Consider the following 20,030-nt stretch of genomic DNA (forward strand, 5'->3'; position numbering starts at 1 on the left):
TAATCAGTCTTTTTTTAATACAAAACAACTCACTTTGTGAATTTATTGTGGCAGTTTCTTTTATCATAAAATGGATGAACTGTACTATAGCTTTCCTTCACTTGAACTATCCTCCTAAGCACAGTATACATGCTAAATATAAGTGGGTATTTTATCACATCCATTTAAGAGTGCTATCAGAACAGTAATATTATCTCTGGAACCTGCTTTTAGTGCAGCTTCTACAAGGTGCTTACTAATATACTTAGCTGCAAGGGCATAAAATGTCCTAGAATTGATTTCTGAATCTTCTGATATTTGTGAAGATTCGGTACTTTCAGGTTCAGGTTCTTCTACATTTATCGCAAACTCTGGGGTTAGAGTTTGTTCTGTGCTTTCATGAGTTGTATCATCACTTAAGTCCCATGAGCCAGAAACTTCTAAAGTGGCTTCTGATTCTTCCTCCTCCTCCTCCTCCTCCTCTTCCTCTGCTGCTGCTTCTTCTTCCTCTGCTTCTTCTTCTGCAGCTTCTTCCTCATCTGCTTCTGATTTTTCCTCTGCTTCTGATTCTTCCGCTGCTTCTTCTGATTCTTCCTCTGCTTCTGATTCTTGCTCTGCTGAGGAACCTGACTGAACCATCTCTTCTTCTTGCACAACGCTACTTGAGGACCTTAAATTTTGTAAGTCAATATCTGCCAAAAAATCTTTATTTAAATACCATGAATAGAATTCAGTTTCCAAATCATTCGAAGGTAACTCGGAGCCTTTGGACATGTGGGCTTTCTTCAGTTGGGAGCGCTGATACTTTTCCAGATAAGCAGAAAACATTGTTAATGTCAATAGTACTGCTTCACTTTTATCCAGAACTTCCCAGAGTCCATTAGAAGCTAAAATAAGAAATTGGCATGAATCGTCAACAGGAAAGGAGATTGTATGTGGTACAGGAATGACAGTATTTTTCAGCTTTGGATTGCCGTGGTGGCCAAGGCCCCGAGTGCTCTTGATAAGTCCTTCTATCAGTCCTTTGGGTTCATTGCTGCTGATATAGCCACCATTCTTAAGAACACGGAGCCTTTCTTCTCTAGAATAAGTGCTGTGTTCTTTAGTAACCCAATAGCTTTTCCCATTTTTGCATAAAACAGCATGAACATTGCCTACAATTAAAACACACACACACAACTTATCACTGTATAACGTAACTGAATTGATCTTTGAAAGCACTTAAAACTTCAGCTGTTGCTTTTCCTCTACACGTTATGCTGTGCAGATTCTATACACAATTCATGTTCTGCCATCTTTCATCATTCATGGAGATAACCAGTCTAAAGCTGGATTCTAGGCACATCAAAGAAGCATTTCAGTTCAAAGAATTGTAAATTTAAACAGGGAAAGCAGGTAGAGAAAAATGGGACTCTTGTGTCACCATCTGGTAGCACAATGTTATATCGCACATACAATGCATATAAATCACTTTTTCTTTACAAGTCTAGCTGAGTCCCAAATGCTCAGTTTATCTTACCTACCCTCCCACGATTCCAAGTCAAGTGCTACTTTCTACATACCTAAATTACTACATCTATAGGCTGAAACTAGACAATGTGAGCCAGTGGGCTGCAAATGGCAAATTTGATCCATCTTATCATTTCAACGAATAGCAAACTCGGGTGGTTCAATGCCAATAGGTTTGGATACAAAACAGGGCCACTAAGAAATGAGGATGTATTGGCATATTAGAAGAGAGCCATGAAGTATGTAGAAACGTCGCATCCGTTTACAAAACCAAAATAGCAAAAAGCTCAAACAGCCCAATGAGGACTGAGTGTGCTTATTGGCCTGTGAGAACCACAGAAAGTGTGAAGTTGGAGGAGAAAAATGGGAAGAGTGGTGGTGGATTTTCCTGATCAAATCGTTTTTACATCTTGCAGTACCCTAGATGCAAACATGGCTAGAGCAGGTTCCACTGGCAATATCTCGTAAGGCCCTCTCCATCCTGGTATTCTCCAGATGCATTAAGCTAAAACACCCCACTGGCTCAAGACAGCATGGTCCCAATGCTTAGGGATGATGGGAATTGTGTAGCGTAAGGCATCTGGAGGGAACACGTTTGGGGAAGGCTGTTTTAGTTGTGCAAAATAGTTTGCATCCATCTGTCTCAAGAGACAGTGGAGCGCACTTCTAGGGGTGAAGTCAAAACCACTGTGTTAGCAGCACCGAAGTGACCTCTCCAGGCAGTGTGTATGGAAGTCGTCCTGGGCTGCCCAGACAACAAGACCCCCTTCTCGCCCTCTCTGATGTAGTCCAAAGGAAATCACAGCTATACATTTGGCACCAACCTGGCTGCAGTTGTTGTCAGAAGGAGGCGTGCAAGGCACTAGCCAACCATATTAGGGACTGCACTCCAGATTTATGTTTATTCCTTAGCCTTCTCTTCTCCCAAAAATACCACGCAAGGCAGCGGAAGTTTAGGATCAGTTTTCCTTTTCCTAGATGGGCTGCCTTCCCAGCTTGATGAGCCCCATCTGCCCCTCACTTCCCTCTACGGCCCGTGTAGAAACCACCTTTTTGACCATTGGTCTCTGCTCAACCTGTCTTCGCATGCAAGGGAAGTCCCTAACTCGCTGAGGGTTTCAGAGCCCTTGGCTACATCCAGTCAAAGTCATTCCCAGGATGTGGCCACTGCCACATGCTGACAGCTTCTATGAGTCACAGGTGAGAGCAGAGTGGAGGGTAGGAACCAAAGGTTGACAAACTACCCTAGAAGGAGCACGGTGTGTCCCTCACCAGAGGTACTACCCCTCCCCTAACACCACATACACTTGTGTCGGATCACAATTGCATGGAGATTCTGTGTCCAATGAGGGGAGAAAAATGTGCAGTACAGTGACATGGCAATAGGCTTTGTACAATTAGATATAAGGATTGCTGGATCAAGCCAATCTGTTCTCAGTGGACACCTAGATGATGATGATGACAATTTACTTATACCCCGCCCATCTGGCTGGGCCTCCCCAGCTACTCTGGGCGGCTCCCAACAGAATATTAAAAACACGACAAAACATCAAACATTCAAAACTTCCCTAAACAGGACTGCCTTCAGATGTTTTCTAAAAGCCAGGTAGTTGTTTGTTTCCTTGACATCTGATGGGAGGGTGTTCCACAGGGTGGGCGCCACTACCGAGAAGGCCCTCTGCCTGGTTCCCTGTAACCTCACTTATCGCAGGGAGGGAACCACCAGAAGGCCCTTGGTGAGGGTGGAGATGCTCCTTCAGGTATATGGCTGTGGGAAGTGGGCAAACAGGACCCATGCACAATAGCATTCCCCTCTTCTGTGCTTCCAGCAACTGGTATTCAGAAGCATTACTTCATCTATGGAGGCAGAGCAAAGGCATCACGCCTAGTAGCTACACTTATCTTCCCTGAAAATTATGAGATCATTAGGGCTGCTGTTTTCCATGTCTGCTATGTAGCTTCTGTCACATCTATAGCTGGGTACCTCCCAGATGCCAGTCACTGCCAAAAAAAAGATCTAATATGTTCAAAAATAATAATATCTGGTTCCAAATGAAAGTGTGTGCAAGTAAAACATGTTGGATCTTAGAGGGCAACTTTTCAACAGACTGGATTTAGAACTCAGGTAGTAAAAGAATCTGGATCATTTTGAGTCAAGCGCAAATATTTATCTCTTTGGAGCCGAGGTTTTGTCCATAAGACGCGGCAGCAGTCATTTAAGAAGAGCCAAAGGCTTTGATATTCAGTTCAGCATCCCGTTCTCATGGTGGCCACCCAAAAGAACGGCATGAGTGTAAAAGCAACTCTCTCCACTTGCGCTCCCCAACAATGCCTCTGGAATTGGAGGTAGTAGAGAGATATAATAGCTAGTAGCCACTGATAGCTTTAACCTCCACGAATTTGTTTAAACTCATTTTAAAGCCATCCAAGTTGGTGACCAGTACTACATATTACAGTTATGTACTGTGTACAAGGTTGCCATATTTCAAGAAGTGGAAATCCAGACAGTTGCTGAGTTTTTGGGCAAAAGCTAAAAAAAAAAAGAAATAAAAGGAAGTTTTTGAGCTAGTTTTAAGGGAAATTGGCAAAAACGACACTGCTGACATGGGTTGCCATACGTCCAGATTTTCCTGGACATTTAGTCGATTTCTGCCCAGACACTGCTGCTGGCTTCAGTACTCCAGGTATGTCCGGGAAATTCCAGACATATGGCAACCCTAGTACTGTGTAAAGAAGTACCTCCTTTTATCAGTCCTGAATCTTCCTTCAATAGATAACCCTGGGTTGTACAGTGGTACCTTGGTTTGCAACCGTTTTGGATTACAAACACGTCAAACCTGGAAGTGCATGTCCCTTTTTTTGGATGGCAACCCATTTTTTTTTTTTGGAGGCCCCATTGGCGAAAGAGCGCCTTGGGTTACAACCTGTTTTGGTTTACAACCGGACCTCCGGAACGGATTATGGTTGTAAACCAAGACACCACTGTAGTATGACTGGAGGTGCGGGGGGGGGGGGAGGACTTCCCTTATGTTTCCAAGCGCAATTCAAAGTGTTGGTGCTGACCTTTAAAGCCCTAAACGGCCTCGGTCCAGTATATCTGAAGGAGCGTCTCCACCCCCATCATTCTACCCAGACACTAAGGTCCAGCGCCGAGGGCCTTCTGGGGGTTCCCTCACTGAGAGATGCCAAATTACAGGGAACCAGGCAGAGGGCCTTCTCGGTAGCAGCGTCCACCCTGTGGAACACCCTCCCACCAGATGTCAAAGAGAACAACAACTACCAGACTTTAAGAAGACATCTGAAGGCCGTCCTGTTTAGGGAAGCTTTTAATGTTTGACGTACTACAGTATTTTAATATTTTGTTGGAAGCCGCCCAGAGTGGCTGGGACAACCCAGTCAGATGGGTGGCATATAAATATCATCATCATCTTTCCTCATAAGGCAGTTGATTCATCCCCGTCATCGTTGTCCTTTTCTGAAACTTTTACAGCTCTACCATATCCTTTTTATGTGTGGTGACCAGAATTGTATATAATATTCCAAGTACAGTCACACCACAGATTTGTATAGCAGCTTTAATATATTGGCAGTTTTATTTTCAACCCCTTTCCTAATTATCTCTATCATGGAATTTCACCATTTCTAGAGCTGCAAATGATGAATACAATTATGGAATAAAAGAATGAAGCAATTATGTAAGTAAAGTGGGCATGTTCCTTGTGACATCTGACAGAAAAGGTTTATGAGAGATACAAATTAAAATACAAGGGTTGGCAGGAAGGGTAATCTTCCTACCATAAGCTTGCGTCAGTATTTCTGCTTAAATTACTGAGGATTTCAGCTAAGCAGTTTTTCATGAAATGCATTTGATAGGATTTTACCAATAGTATTTTCCCCTTCTTTCAACAAGTCAACAACCCAGTTCACACATAATATCACAGCTATTTCTACTCCCCATATCCACAGACGAGTGATCAACCTTCTGGTTCCTAAATAAGCTGATGTTTCTTTGACTGAGGCTGGTTTTCTCATATGGGGAAAAGGAAAACCTTAAAAAGGAGATAAATTGACTGAAGGGGTATGTCCAACCTGCCAGGTCTTATTTCTTCCCCCCCAAAAAGAGCCATTAGCCATCTGACTTCTCCAAGGCATTTGTAAATATAGCTAAGACAGATAGATGGTATCTGTTTTTCACGTGATGATCCATTTTGCACATACCCTGTCTGTAACAATAGTCTATTGCATCTGAATTAGGAACTGGCTAAACTATGGTTTGCTGAGAGATTGTGTTTGTTGAACATAACAAAGAAACAGACCAATGACAAAAAAAATAATATTTGGGAAGGGAAGCTTGTTACAGTTTAGGAATACAGACTTATTGTTCCTATTTCAGTTCAAAGTTTAGGTGAGAACAATCCCATTAAAGAAGATATCTGTTATTCAAAATTATTGCATGCCATATTGATGTGTCTTTTTCCCACTCTTTATTTTTTTGGTGCTGAGATAGTTGAAGAGTGCTTCATCTTGCAAACGTTAACTTAGATCCTAAGGTTCTGCTGGCGAGAATATTCTGTGAACGGAATTCTGCTAACAAGATACTCCCACCATGTGGGAAGGTCTGTGTGATATTCTTTGTTCATATCCCCTTTCCCCTTTGTTCATAAGCCCCGTTGCTTAAAAGGGGGGGGGATCTGCTCTAGAGGGTGGGGTGAGAGACAAAAAACAAACAAAAACAAAACGCCACCCTGTACTCAGGCAGAAACCTATGCTGGAGCCCGATTTCCTCTGCCAGTGGAAAGAGCCCTTCTGTTTATGGAGAGTGAGTTAGGACCCAAGGCTATGCAGTATTGAATTAAATTGCAGGCACTTGCTGTATCATTCAAAACTGACAGGCTAAAATTTTAAAATGGGGTAGGGTAGTGGGAAATGGTAACAGTGTTCCATACATACCAATATTAGCAATATGCATGAGTCCAAATTTTTCTTCTGTCGGTGCAGAACTATTGTCGCCTTCAAGCTCTTCCTCTTCCTGACTCCCATCTATGCTATCTGCCACGTGCTCATTGTCTCCTGGCTCTGCGGTGAGATCATTTGTTCTTTCAGATGACTCTCCTTGTTGCTGTTCCATGCTTTCAAGCAGACCCTCTTCCTGGCTCTCATCTATATGATCAGCAATCTGCACATTGTCTCCTGCCTCTCTGGCATGATAATTTGTTCTTTCAGATGACTCTCCTTGCTGCTGTCCTATGTTTTCAAGAAGACTCTCTTCCTGAATCTCATCAATATGATCAGCAATCTGCACATTGTCTCCTGGCTCTCCAATGTGATCATTTATTCTTTCAGGTGATTCTCCTTGCTGCTGTTCCATGTTTTCAAGGAGACCCTCTTCCTTGCCCCCATCTATGTGATCAGCAATCTGAACACTGTCCCCTGGCTCTCTGGCATGATCATCTGTTCTTTCAAGTGATTCTTCTTGCTGCTCTTCCTTGCTTTCAAGCAGATTCTCTTCCTGAATCACATCCTTATTATTGGCAATCTGCTCATTGTTTTCTGACTCTACCGTGCTGCTTTCCTTTTTGCCGTTGGTTCCTCCAAGTGGCTCCTCTGGCTGCTGTTCTGTGACACTGCCCCTCTCTTTATTAGTTATAAGCAGAGCCACTCCCTGTTCTGCGTCACCTTTTTTCTTTGCTATGAATATCCTTTTAGGCATCTCCTCCTCGCTCTGTTGTCCGACGTTCTGTTCCTCTTCATCAGTTACCTTTTCAAGTGTTTTCTCCTCCTCTTCTTCTTGTTGGTTTTCCTTTTCGTTGCCTATATTTTCTATTATACAGGTGGCAGCTGTACAACTGCTCCAGCAGACTCTGGAAACTTCATTTCTTCCGAGCCGTAAAAGCCTGTCCATACGCCAGAAAGACTTAGCATATGCTCTGTGAATCCATTCATAATCATCTGGCCAAGACTTCTTGCCTCTGGCGCCCTTCTGAGTGAAAAGTCTCTCCCTCACTATGTAATCTGCCCTGAAGACGGTGCGGAAGGAATCTATGAATTCTTTCCCAGCTTCACTCACTTGGTAAGAGGGATCTTCATGAGAAAGCTGGTCAAGGAGTAAAACGGGAAGTTCCACGGACGTCGTCTCTGCAGCAGAGATTCCATTGCTTCCATCAAAAACCCCAAGAAAGCACGTACCTGCCCTGTTCCCATAATTATCTAACACGACAAATACGTCTTCCAAGTTTTCATGCCAACGAGCATTTTTGTCTTGACATATTGCGATGGCTTTTATCAGCGGATTGGTAACTTCTTCAACGTGCACAGAACTTTGAGCAATACTATCAATGCAAAAATATGGAGTAGGCTTCATGCTTTCTTTAAGGAGATCAAATGAACAGCCGATCTTCTCCGTCTTTCGTTCAACATACTTAGGAGTCTTATATTTTTTCATTTTTAAAAGCAGACGTTTTCTCTGAAGAACTATTTTATTTACATCTATGGATTCCACCCATGGCCGGCGATAATCCAGTACTGCCAGAGCCTGGTGGACTTTTTTATGGAAAAGAATTTCGCTAATGTGTACCGTTTGTTGGCATATGGAGCAAAGTACTGTAATATCGAGTTTGTCCACTTTCTTGAAGTCAATCTTAACTACCTTTGTGGGATCTTCTTCAGATTTGTTGGATTTACATTGCGGAGATCCTTTTTCCCACGACATTCTATAAAAACAAAGAAAAATGTGTTTCAACTATCCTTCTCAAACGAAACCAAGAAATACTCATAAAAGAACCTTGCAATTAGTTATACATGCCAAATGGGGCTTTAGGACCGCGTTTTTCTGATAGTCTGCATACAATATGATCAACTGCTTCTCAAAGAGTTTAAAAGCCATCTGATATGGAATACGGGTAGAGAGGAAATATTTTTTTCCCTTTTTTAATTTTCTTGCTTTGTTAACCAAAAAAACTGGTACAAACATAACAAAAAGGAAAATGTTTTTTAAAAATCTTTTAAAAATCAAACCATAAAGCGTCACAGCGTGGGAAGACAGCTCCAAAGGGATAATAAAATATTAACTCCTACAAAGATTTCCTTTACAAACAATAAAGATTTATTTTAAAAAAAAAGTATTCTCCAACAGGGAGTTCCATCATTATTGAGAATAAAGGTTCTATATAGACTTAAATGATCCAGACATTTGCATATAGCGGCAGCACTGAGTGATCATGTGCCTCAATATTTGTGTAAGAAATAAAATAATGCCATACTGTATAGATGTGGCTTATTTAGAAGTAAGCACTGCTGAGTTCAATGGGACTTCTAACAAATTGCAGCCTATGCACACATATATAGGAGTACTATTTCATGAACAGCTGGGACTTTTTTCAGAATAGATATCAATTTTAAGTTTTAATTCATACCCCTTTATGAGCAAATGAGAGATTAATCATATGCTTGCTACCTACACTATATAGTATATACTGAATATCTATTTCTACAATGCATAGTTTCCATGTTAGGAAAATTGGGAAATATGATCAGTATTACCAAAGAGAACTGAAATATACTCAGAGTCGAGTGTGAATTTCATGCTCTTTATTCAGCTCATAGTAGCAATGAATGAAACTTTCCCCAAAACATCCCCAAAACATTTACACAATGGGCCCCGCGTGATTGGCTAATTCCGGGCTGCTCCTGCAGGCCAATCAGGTCGCTGATTCACTTCCATCTGGAGCTGGATTGGGTGGCTCCTGCGGACCAATCAGACTGCTGCATTCTGGATCCTATTGTTCTAGGATTCAGCTCAGTACATGACAAGAACCTAACTCCGAACAAAGTAGGCTGCATGAAATTCTACTGTCAACAAAACTGGAAACAAGAAAGGGTTTTCAGTGTGTATAGATGATCAAGAGCAGCACCATGCCAGTTTTGTCAGGGTCTGTTTAGCCTTAAAATAGCTGCCCAATCATGGTGAGAGCCAATACCTGTTTGGACAGAAATTAAAACGCCCTTCATCTTTAGAGATGAAGACAAGAGAGGAAGTTAGTTGTTTTACTGAAAGACACTTTTTTGGGCAAAGTTGTTGAGTTTTGTTGTTGTTTTTTGCAAAATCTCTGGAAAAAATGAAATTTCCCAACATGGGTTGCCATATGCCCGGGCAACACAGTAGTGTGTCCCCTCAGTACTCAAATGTAATCCGTTCCGGAAGACCATTCGACTTCCGAAATGTTCAAAAACCAAGGCACAAAGGGCTGGCTGCAAATTCAACTGGAAAAATTGAAAAACACGCAGCGGAAGCTGTTCGGCTTCCGAGACGCTCGAAAACTGAGGTTCCACTGTAATTGCATTACGCCCTGGTAAGGGGAATCTCAGCTAAATGTTCCAGACTATCTCTCTCACCCCCAACTACAACACCCCCACACACCATACTGTCATGAACATACAGTACAGTGGTACCTCAGGTTACATACGCTTCAGGTTACATACGCTTCAGGTTACAGACGCCGCTAACCCAGAAATAGTGCTTCAGGTTAAGAACTTTGCTTCAGGATGAGAACGGAAATTGTGCTCTGGCGGTGCGGCGGCAGTGGGAGGCCCCATTAGCTAAAGTGGTGCTTCAGGTTAAGAACAGTTTCAGGTTAAGAATGGACCTCTGCAACGAATTAAGTACATAACCAGAGCTACCACTGTAATGTAGATGTGGCACATGTAGTTTGACAACTTTTCCATGCGACAACCTTGAGGCTGCTGAAGAGGCCAGATACCATATTGGCTGTGAGTCCTGATGTCTGCCTTGCAGGCCTTTTTCTACCTGGCCTGGGAGAGCAGGACCCTGACTGACTCCAGCTACAAAAACTGAGGCTGCTGAACAGACTCTTGAGCTGGGGTATTGTTTGGGGTTTTTTGGTTGTTGTTGGGGAGGGGGTTGTTGCTGTTGGGGTTTTTTTGTATCTTTAGTGGAGATCTTGTTGTGATTCATGTGAAAACCATTTGAAAACCATTCGGTTTGGTTGTATATTTTTAACGTTTTATTTATTGTCTATGGCTTCTTTTGTTATGTTGTAGTTACAGTGGTACCTCAGGTTACATATGCTTCATGTTACAGACTCCGCTAACCCAGAAATAGTGCTTCAGGTTAAGAACTTTGCTTCAGGATGAGAACAGAAATTGTGCTCTGGCAGCACGGCAGCAGCAAGAGGCCCCATTAGCTAAAGTGGTGCTTCAGGTTAAGAACAGTTTCAGGTTCAGAACGGATCTCTGGAATGAATTAAGTATTTAACCCAAGGTACCACTGTATTATTTTCCCCCTGTAGTAAGCCGCCTGGAGCATGATTTGAACTGTGGAAAGGTGGCATACAAATAAAATTATGTATGTATGTGGCTGCCATACATCCGTAATTTCCCAGACATAGTGTTGATTTTTTGGCAATCCCGCCCGGCTCCAAAGGTAAACAACTTTTGTGTCTGGATTTTCACTTTTTGAAATATGGCGACTCTATGTATTTACTGTTCACATTTAAAAATAAATAAATAATGGAGAGAGCTATGCCCAGTGGGGGTGCACAATTTCAAATGAAAAATATCTGTAAAGTTGTGGGGCATTGCTGTCTTTATAGTGTAACAGGACATATTTACATAGTGTCAACAGGGCTATTTCTCCAGAATAAATTAGAGCCCCCCCCCAAACAAAGTGACTGGCAATGGAGGGGGGAGCTAGCTTTTTCGTAACTGAGCTGAGCAGAGCTGCTTTGTAAAGATTTGCAAGAAGAGCAGAACAATAACAATGATAAAGTTGCCCTATCCTTTCAAGCTTAAGATACTGTACAACCATATGAAGTGTTTGAATTATTTTTGTTTCAGATATAGAAAGATTTTAGTAACTCCAAATACGATAATATTGATGCAATCTCCGGGCCTTTTTTTTCAGCAGGAGAAGGAATCTTGTTAAGTTGTGGGTGAACATATCAAACGACACAGCAATTCTTCAAACAGCTCTTGTTTATTCACAGGCCAGAACTGAACTGAACTGAAGGGTTCAGCCAACCTGCTTATATAGAGCTCCACTACAACGCAACTGTAAGGGACGTGGGTGGCGCTGTGGGTAAAACCTCAGCGCCTAGGGCTTGCCGATCACATGGTCGGCGGTTCGAATCCCCGCGGTGGGGTGAGCTCCCGTCTTTCGGTCCCAGCTCCTGCCCACCTAGCAGTTCAAAAGCACCCCTAAGTGCAAGTAGATAAATAGGTACCGCTTTATAGCGGGAAGGTAAACGGCGTTTCCGTGTGCTGCACTGGTGCCGGCTCGCCAGAGCAGCTTTGTCACGCTGGCCACGTGACCCGGAAGTGTCTCTGGACAGCGCTGGCCCCCGGCCTCTTAAGTGAGATGGGCGCACAACCCTAGAGTCGGACACGACTGGCCCGTACGGGCAGGAGTACCTTTACCTTTACCTTACAACGCAACTTTAACAATTTTCTGTAACTATCCAATCACTGAACGCCACTTTCAATGCCTTATTTGCATATGTGGACCTGAGTGAAAACTATATACAGTATCCCCCTGCTGGCCCAGGGTGAGAACTTCCGTACATAACAAACCTCACACAGAATAAAAATGCCAGGCAGAGGCTGTTTAAAGGCTCCTTCACATTAGTAACTGATCTCCACAGTCAGCTGCTTCATGGTCTATGGACTCCACATTTGGATAATTTCCTTGATGGCCACTTGGTCGGCAACTGTGGACAGAACATGGAATATGTACTTACTTGTCTGATGAATTGGGAAATAGTTCACCTCAGGAAGCGTAGAAACTAGGGCTGTAACAAATGAAGGAAATATTAATGAATCAATTGAATTTGCACAAATCAACATATAAGGGGGTGGGAATATCATACTGAAGGTGTGTGTGGGGGAACCATACATTTCTTGTTCTTAGATCATGTGCCTGTATATTGTAGCAGGCTTCATCTTGGAAGATAATTCTCCTGTATGTGAAAGACAAAATGACCTTTTTAAAGTAGTGCTTAATTTTTAAAGTCATCTTAATATATATTTTTAATGTACTGTCTTTTTAACTGTGGCAATTTTTCGTTGAAGGGCTGCCATGTGGAAGATAGAGAAAGTTTGTTTTCTGCTGCTTCAGAAGGTAGGACTCGACCGATGGAGCCAAATGACAAGAAAGGAGATTCTGACTAAACTTTAGGAAGAGCTTTCTGCTCAATGGTGGAATGGATTACCTTGAAAAGTGGTGGAGTCTCCTTCCTTGGAGGTTTTTAAACAGAGGTTGGGTGGCCATTGGTCAGGGATTCTTTATCTGCGATTCCTGCATTGCTGGGTGTTTAAAAAAGTGACCCTTGGGACCCCTTCTAACTCTTCAATTTTATGAAAGCGGTCTTTAAAAAAAATTAATAGCCTACTTGATTAAATAGTGATGTTCTAACTCAGGGGTCTGCAACCTTTAAGACAAAAAGAGCCACTTGGACCCATTTCCGAAGAAAAAACAACAACTGGGAGCCGCAAAACCATTGCGACATTTAAAACCAATATATCTCTGGAGCCACGATCTGACAGCGGGCGGGAAGGTGACGTCGGGACGGTGCGTGACTAACGCACGCACCGCCCCCATGCGACGTCACAGCCAGTACAGCGCCCGCCACAGTGAGGAGTGTCGGGGCGCACAATGCGCCTCCTCCCCTCGCTAGTGTCCGCCCCGGAGCCGCAGCAAAGATGTAAAAGAGCCACATGCGGCTCCGGAGCCGCAGGTTGCAGACCCCTGTTCTAACTAGAAGAAATCAAGAGCAAACTATGGGGAACTGAATAAGCAATGAAAGGATGGTTTAAGCTGAGTCTGCATTGACTGATTCAAAATTACCTTCATGAGAAGTGGGGCTTCAAAGCCAGGTATCCCCATACAAGTCCAAAAGTTAGTATCATTTCCAGATCTTGGAGGAACCTTGGGCAAGACAATCCCCAGGGACCACCCTTCTCCATGAGCCCAGCTCCTGAACTGCAAGCAAGTCCAGGGAACTTGAACATCTGGAAACAGTTACTTTAAAAAAACAACCTATTTTCTTATGGTTTGTATTGGTCGCTGCCTTTGGGATGAGCCACTTTTTAGCTTAGTTAGAAAGGTGCTCCTAAAAAGACTTTTAACAATAGCTCTTCAGTTTCCCTGTTCCACGTACAATGATTTTTCTGATCCTCATTTATGCCTTTGTGCTAAGGTGTCTTCAGACCTCAGCTGATTTTGTTTACATTCATTCTTTCTTTTGTTTAAAGTTTTACTCAATGGGAAATGATATACAATGAAATGAAAAGGATATTTAAAAGAACGTTTGTAAAAAAACAACCCCAGAATCCTTTCTCTTGGGAATTACAGGGATAGAACTACTTAAATCATATAGAAACTTATTCATATATGCGACTACAGCGGCAAGAATGCTACTTGCCCCAAAATGGAAAGAAGCAGAAGTCCCAGCAAAGGAAGAATGGATACAAAACTTATGGAATATGCAGAAATGGTGAAACTTACTGGGAGAATATGAACTCAAGATAACAAACTTTTTATAAAAGAATGGAAATGGTTTATTGACTATTACAGATAAATCGTAAACAGATAAAAACACTGGGAGGATTATTGTAGTAACCTGCAGTTACGTAAGAGTATATACTTAAAGAAGGTAAATAAATGAGTAAGTCAAGTTAATTTGGATATACAGAAGATATTAAAAATAAATTTAAGGAACTGCAGAAAGAGGGGGGAGGAAGTTAAGATTTAAAATGTCAAAATGACTGTAAAATCAGTGAAATGTATATATCTGAAAAATATAATAAATAATAAAGTTTTACTCAATGAAATTCTGTAAAAAACATACCTCTGACTCCTAGGAAGTTGTGGATTCTTTGGAAGCCATTTCCCTCTGTTGCTATTGGAACACTGGGACAGGATTGGCGGTGCCTTTCCAGTGTTTACAGTTATTACTATAGTAACCGTATCCTTAGCCACTAAGATGCTGTTCTGGTTTGTCTAAGAATCAAGATTAAAAGGTGTGGGTGGTGCTACAGAGCCTCTGTATTTCCCAAAGAATGTGATCAAGAAACACACCCTCCACCCTGGCAAAAACAACAGCCTTGTTGCAGTTGTCTTGTGAACAGGTCTTGAGGCATACTGTGTCATAGTCCTCAGCACATGTTGGTTACAATCACCACCACCCCAAAATGAGGGAGCGATGTCAATTCAGTATCGCTCTGCTATATTGTACTTTTTGTCAGAATGTAATGGAACTTACATTTCGTCTTTTGCACTGTTAGCTGTAACGCCACTTACAAATCACTATAAAACCAAGTACCTTGGTTTATGAACTTAATCCGTTCCAGAAGTCTGTTCTTAAACCAAAACCGTTCTTAAACAGAGGCGCGCTTTCCCTAATAAGGCCTCCTGTCACCAGTGCCCTTGCACTGTTCAGATTCCGTTCTTAGACCGAGGCAAAGTTCTTACACCAGGACACTATTTCTGGTTTTGCGTAGTTTGTAAACCAAATAGTTCTTAAACCAGACTGTTCTTAAACTGAGGTACCACTCTATATCCGTTTCTACTTCTGTTTCATACTGATAAAACCAATTCATGTGAATTAATTCACTGTGACAATGAAACTGCAAATGCATACTGTATAAACTGAGACTAAATATATTGTATAAGCACTTTGAGAACTCCAGTGCCTTCCGGTCCATGTAACAGTCCAATTCAAGAGTTGGTGTTTACCTTAAAAACCCTATGCAGGTAGCTGAAGGAATGTTTGCTTCTGCATTAACTTGCGCATTATTAATCTGCCTTTGTATCAAAGCTCTGTTCCATCATCCTCATATGAGATAAAGTCCGTGGCATCCTAAGATTACAATGCAATCCTAAAAAGTCTCTTAAATTCAATGGACCTTATACCTAAGTGTGCATATTGTTACACTTACACAAACACACACACACACACACTGCAGATTGTGAGAGATTTCAGGGGTGCCGGCACCTACTTTGGTTTAGATTTCCTTGTAATGGTCCCTGGAGACTGTGGTGGTTTGTTTGTTTTTTTGTCATATTGCTCTATTTACACACGTATACAACCTAAGAATGAGATGGAAGGACTCACAGCACTAATACTCCAATAGAAGTTGCTCCCCCATTAGGTTTCCAGCATGGACGTAGCCAGGGGGTGCAGCTGCCCCCCCCATCAAGTAAATGAATAAAAATAATTAACTAACTGACCAATTGCATCATGGATAACTCAGTTCTGCCCCCCAACATAAAGCCTGCCCCCTAAAATAAACCCTGGCTACACCCATGGTTTCCAGGGAGTCCCACCCCCCGTCATAGCTTGGGTTTCAGCAAGCCAAGCCTGAAGGTCTTTCCAAGTCCAGAAGAGACTAACTCCTGTCTTACCTCCTTTTTCTGCAAACATCACTAGCTAGTTGTTTAGATATGTAAAATGGGCTCATATAAGCGCTAGCGTAACCAAGACTGATTTGACCACTTCAACTACAGACTCCTGCCTAATAGATACAAAACCACAAGACTAGGGTTACCAAAGTTATAATCCACCCATCCCCATCTTTTAACACCCTGATTGCAATTTTAAGATATTGTTAAAATGTTGTGATTTATTCTATTCTCTTTTCACTTTTGTATTTTACTATGTTTCTGTAAATGTCCCTGCGAAGCTTTGCTGGTGGGAGGCATGTACATCTTTTAAATAAATGCACAGTATCGGTTTCACTTCACTATATCACATTACAGCCAGTTTGTTTTGTTCCCTATTTCATGCCAATTTACTCAGAGCAAAGAGTGTACCTCTTTTTGATTTATTCAAACTGCGGCATTTCTCCATAGATAACTGTTGTGCTTGTGTGAAACAGCCATTTCCAGATACAACTAACGCCATGAGAAGCTGAACAGCAGGTACTGGGCAGTGGGTTTTTTAAAAGATGGATAAAGAAGTTATCATCGAATAGTAGAGTTGGAAGCATAGCTGTCAACCTTCCCTTTTTTTGCGGGAAATTCCCTTATTCCAGCGTCGTTTCCCGCTGCTCCCTGCTGCTATCCCGGATTGTTAGATATCCCGTAGACTGTCCCTGGGACAGGTGAGGCTGCTGATCCCTTATTTTCAAGGCTGCTGATCTCTTATTTTCAAATCTGAAAGTTGACAGCTATGGTTGGAAGGGACCCCATGGGTCATCTAGTCCAACCCCCTGCAACACAGGAATCTCAGCTAAACCCTTTGTCAGAACACCAGAAATTGGGGACATCCAATGATGCTGAATGTTGGAAGACTTTGGACAGATAAAAGGAAGTACTGTACTGTACTTTATTTTAGACACACAGCACATAGCTGAGCTATGGAACTCGCTCCACCAGGAGGCAGTGATGGATGCCATCTTGGATGGCTTTAAAGGGGGATTAGACAAATTCTTGGCGGAGAGGCCTATGGATGGTTACTAGCCGATGGCTATACGTTGCCTCTACAACTGGAGGCAGCAATGATTCTGAACACTAGTCACTAGTAGACACAAGAGAGAGGCTCTTGTGCTAGAATCCTGCTTCCAGGATTCCCACAGGCATCTGGTCAGCTACTGTGAGAATAGGATGCTGTAGGAGGTGGGCCATTGGCATGATTATAATTATTAATTATTATTATTATTTTCGGGTGTCTACCTTTAGAGGCAATGAACTCCCAACAGAGTTCACTTTGAACTCTACAGTAAAGGGCAGGTTGAGCCCTCTCCCCAACTCGCTGCTGCGGCCCGTCTAAAGAGCCCATTTCCTTCCCTGCAAGTTTGCGAAGAGCCCAGCATTAAAACTACTTGGTTGAAGATAAAATAACAAATAACAACGAGCGGAGTGCTCTTAAAAAAATAAAATAAAAAGGCTCCTTCTTCTTTCCCCGGTCCTAAAAACTGCAATGCCCTCGAGGGAAAGGAAAAGGAAAGCGGGAGCGCTTCGACGCCACTCGCGCTCGCCTAACCCTAAAATCACGTCGCGGGGCGGCTTTGCATTGCAGGATTGGCGGCTTCCCCGAGTCGCCGTCCTCTTTCCCCCATGAATCGCATCTGCAAGCGCGCTCCGACGGCAGCGGGAGAAGCCGCTTGGCAAAAGCGGAGACCCGCCCGCCCCTCCAGAGCTCTGTGGCGCTTGAAAGCCTGACGGACTTATACGTTGCTTTATTTTATTATTTTTTAAGTGCCGGACTAGGACTCTTCTGCTTCCTCTTTATGACTTGCCCTGAGGGGACGCCGCAGTGGCGCACACAGACACACGCCGCCAGTTCTCCTCAGAGAGAGATGCCCTCTGGAACTGTTGCTAAATTCTTCCGCGGGGCCCCGAAGAGGCGCGACCCGGACGGGCAAATCTGAGCTGCTGAGGCACTTGGCGCGCTTTATGGCCAGGACCGGCGGAGACGCCACTGCGCCGCTTCCCAGGCGAGGAGGGAAGGAAGGGCCAGGCAGGCCGCGCGGCCGCCCGGCTTCCCTCTCCCTCCTCCTCCTCCTGGGCTGCCGGGCGGTGACAGCCGAAGCCAGGCTCGCTGGCGGCAACAACATGTCCGTCGCCTTCCCCTCCTCCCCGCTGGCTTCTTCTTAGCGGCGCCTCCGCCTCCTCCTCTCCGCCCAGCAGGACCCGCCCGCGGTGCGGCCCTGTCCCCTCCTTCCCTCCCTCCGGAGGGAGCAGCCGGCGGCGGCAGCGGGGAAAAGGGGAGGCTCCATCCAGCGCGCTCGCTCGACGGGCGCACCGAGCCGGGCACTGGGCGAGGAGCCTGGCGGCGAGCCTCGTAGTGCCGGCCGGGCTGCGGCATGGCTGAGGCTGGCGCGGCCGGGGCGGGAGCCGCCGCCGCAGCGTCCTCCGCCACCACAGCAGCCGCGGTCGGCGGCGGCGGGGGAAACGGCGGCGGCGGCAACGGAGCGCTGCAGCAGGGCTCCCCGGCCGCCGGAGGGCTGGCCGCTTGCGGACCCGTCCGGGCTGTGGTCGCCGCCGCCGCCGCCGCGACTGCCGAGAGCCCCGCGGCGGCGGCTGCTGCTGCTGCTGCAGCGGGAGGCGGCGGCGGCCCGGGCAGCGGCGGCCCTGGCTCGGCTCGCGTCGTAGGGAAGAAGGCGCAGCTCCGCGCCGCGCCGCGCGCCAAGAAACTGGAGAAGCTGGGCGTCTACTCCGCCTGCAAGGTAAGCCGCTCGGTGCGGGGGTTTTTTGGGGGGGGGGCGGAAACGAAAAATAAAACACAATAGTAATAATAATTAATCATAATAATTAATAATAATAATCATAACCATAATAATAAGGGACTCGGCAGCGGCATCCATCCATAGACGTCGCCCTGTTCCCTTGTAGCCCCCAGGGGGCGTCCAGCGTTGCCGCTGTTGCCGTTTGCTAGTTGCCGTCAGAAGGGGAGGCGCCGGAGCTGCCCGGCCGGGCTACTCCTTCGGCCCGTTTGGAAAGCGGAGCAAATAGGAGGCCCTTAAAAAAGGGAACGGCTGCACCGGTGAGTGCGTGTGCGGGGAGGGTGTGTGTGTGTATGTGCACGCACGCGCAAACGGGTGTTTTCATTCCTGCCTCTCGCACTTAAGGCAGCCTGGCAACAGGTTGTTCGCTGGGGAAGCAGCGATTTGCTTAATTTTCTTCTTCCTGACCTGTAGCTATGTTTCGTTGCGCGATCGCCTGATTCGGATTAGTTCATGCATGCATGCATGCATGCCAGCGTAGCTGAAAATAAAAAAGAAGGATCATTTCCCATTAGCTCCTGCAAGCTCCGTTGTTAACTGTGATTGAGGTTGGTAGTTATTGTGGGTTAACTGGCTCAGGGTGCAGTGATGCACACAGTATTATGTTGTCATGCGGTTGGATTACTGCAGTGCACTCTGTGTGGGGCTGCCCTCTGGGTTGGCCTGGAGGCTGCAGCTGGTGCAGAATGTGGTTGCAGTGGTTGGAGACAAACTACTGCCAGCATGTGACACCTTGCTTGAAGGATTTGCACCGGCTGCCAATCTGCTACTGGGCCAAGTTCAAGGTGTTGGTATGCACATAAGTCCCTGTACAGCTCAGGACCAGGTTCCTTGAGAGACTGCCTTATTTCTTATACTCCCAGTAGATTGCTGCAGTCTGTGGGACAGTTTCTCCTGCAAGTTCCAAAGCTCTCAGAAGCACACTCCCCAGTAACTTGGAGCAGTGTGTTTTGTGTGGTTGCCCTGTCCTGTGGATATGACAGGTGCGTATTATCTGCAGTTTCTGGAAAGAGTTGGACACATTTTTGTTCTAACAGCCTTTCCCAGCTGGGTGAAGGCTGGGTGAAGAGAGCCAGTGTGGTGTAGTGGTTAAGAGCGGTAGTCACGTAATCTGGGAAACCGGGTTCGCGTCTCCGCTCCTCCACATGCAGCTGCTGGGTGACCTTGGGCCAGTCACACTTCTTTGAAGTCTCTCAGCCCCACTCACCTCACAGAGTGTTTGTTGTGGGGGAGGAAGGGAAAGGAGAATGTTAGCCGCTCTGAGACTCCTGAAGGGGAGTGAAAGGCGGGATATCAAATCCAAA

At 44.7% G+C, this 20,030-nt stretch overlaps 2 protein-coding genes across 5 annotated transcripts in view; one reads left to right on the forward strand and one right to left on the reverse strand.

The window, feature by feature from the left end:
* Positions 1-8: 8 nt before the first annotated feature.
* On the reverse strand, positions 9-14,435 carry PP2D1 (protein phosphatase 2C like domain containing 1). Its single transcript, XM_083467943.1, has 4 exons — positions 14,349-14,435; positions 12,240-12,290; positions 6,439-8,198; positions 9-1,133 (listed from the first exon to the last, which is right to left on the reverse strand). The coding sequence occupies exons 3-4, from the start codon at positions 8,195-8,197 to the stop codon at positions 133-135; spliced, it is 2,760 nt and encodes a 919-aa protein (XP_083324069.1). The 5' UTR covers position 8,198; positions 12,240-12,290; positions 14,349-14,435; the 3' UTR covers positions 9-132.
* Positions 14,436-18,291: 3,856 nt separating this feature from the next.
* KAT2B (lysine acetyltransferase 2B) overlaps positions 18,292-20,030 on the forward strand; it is a 192,287-nt gene continuing 190,548 nt past the window's right edge. For all 4 annotated transcript variants that reach the window (XM_083467993.1, XM_083467991.1, XM_083467994.1 and 1 more), the window contains exon 1: positions 18,292-18,669. In XM_083467993.1, the coding sequence (XP_083324119.1) occupies positions 18,307-18,669 (363 nt within the window). In that variant the 5' untranslated portion in view covers positions 18,292-18,306. The remainder of the gene's footprint in view (positions 18,670-20,030) is intronic.

The sequence above is a fragment of the Podarcis liolepis genome, assembly GCF_965112155.1.
Source record: "Podarcis liolepis genome assembly, chromosome: 12".
Classification (NCBI taxonomy): Eukaryota; Metazoa; Chordata; class Lepidosauria; order Squamata; family Lacertidae; genus Podarcis; species Podarcis liolepis.

Excerpts from the sequence above, each read along its gene's own strand:
- PP2D1 (XM_083467943.1), bottom strand. The coding sequence starts at position 8,197 with ATGTCGTGGGAAAAAGGATCTCCGCAATGTAAATCCAACAAATCTGAA. Across the intron at positions 1,134-6,438 it reads CATGCATATTGCTAATATTG|GCAATGTTCATGCTGTTTTA; the intron begins GTATGTATGGAA and ends TTTTAATTGTAG.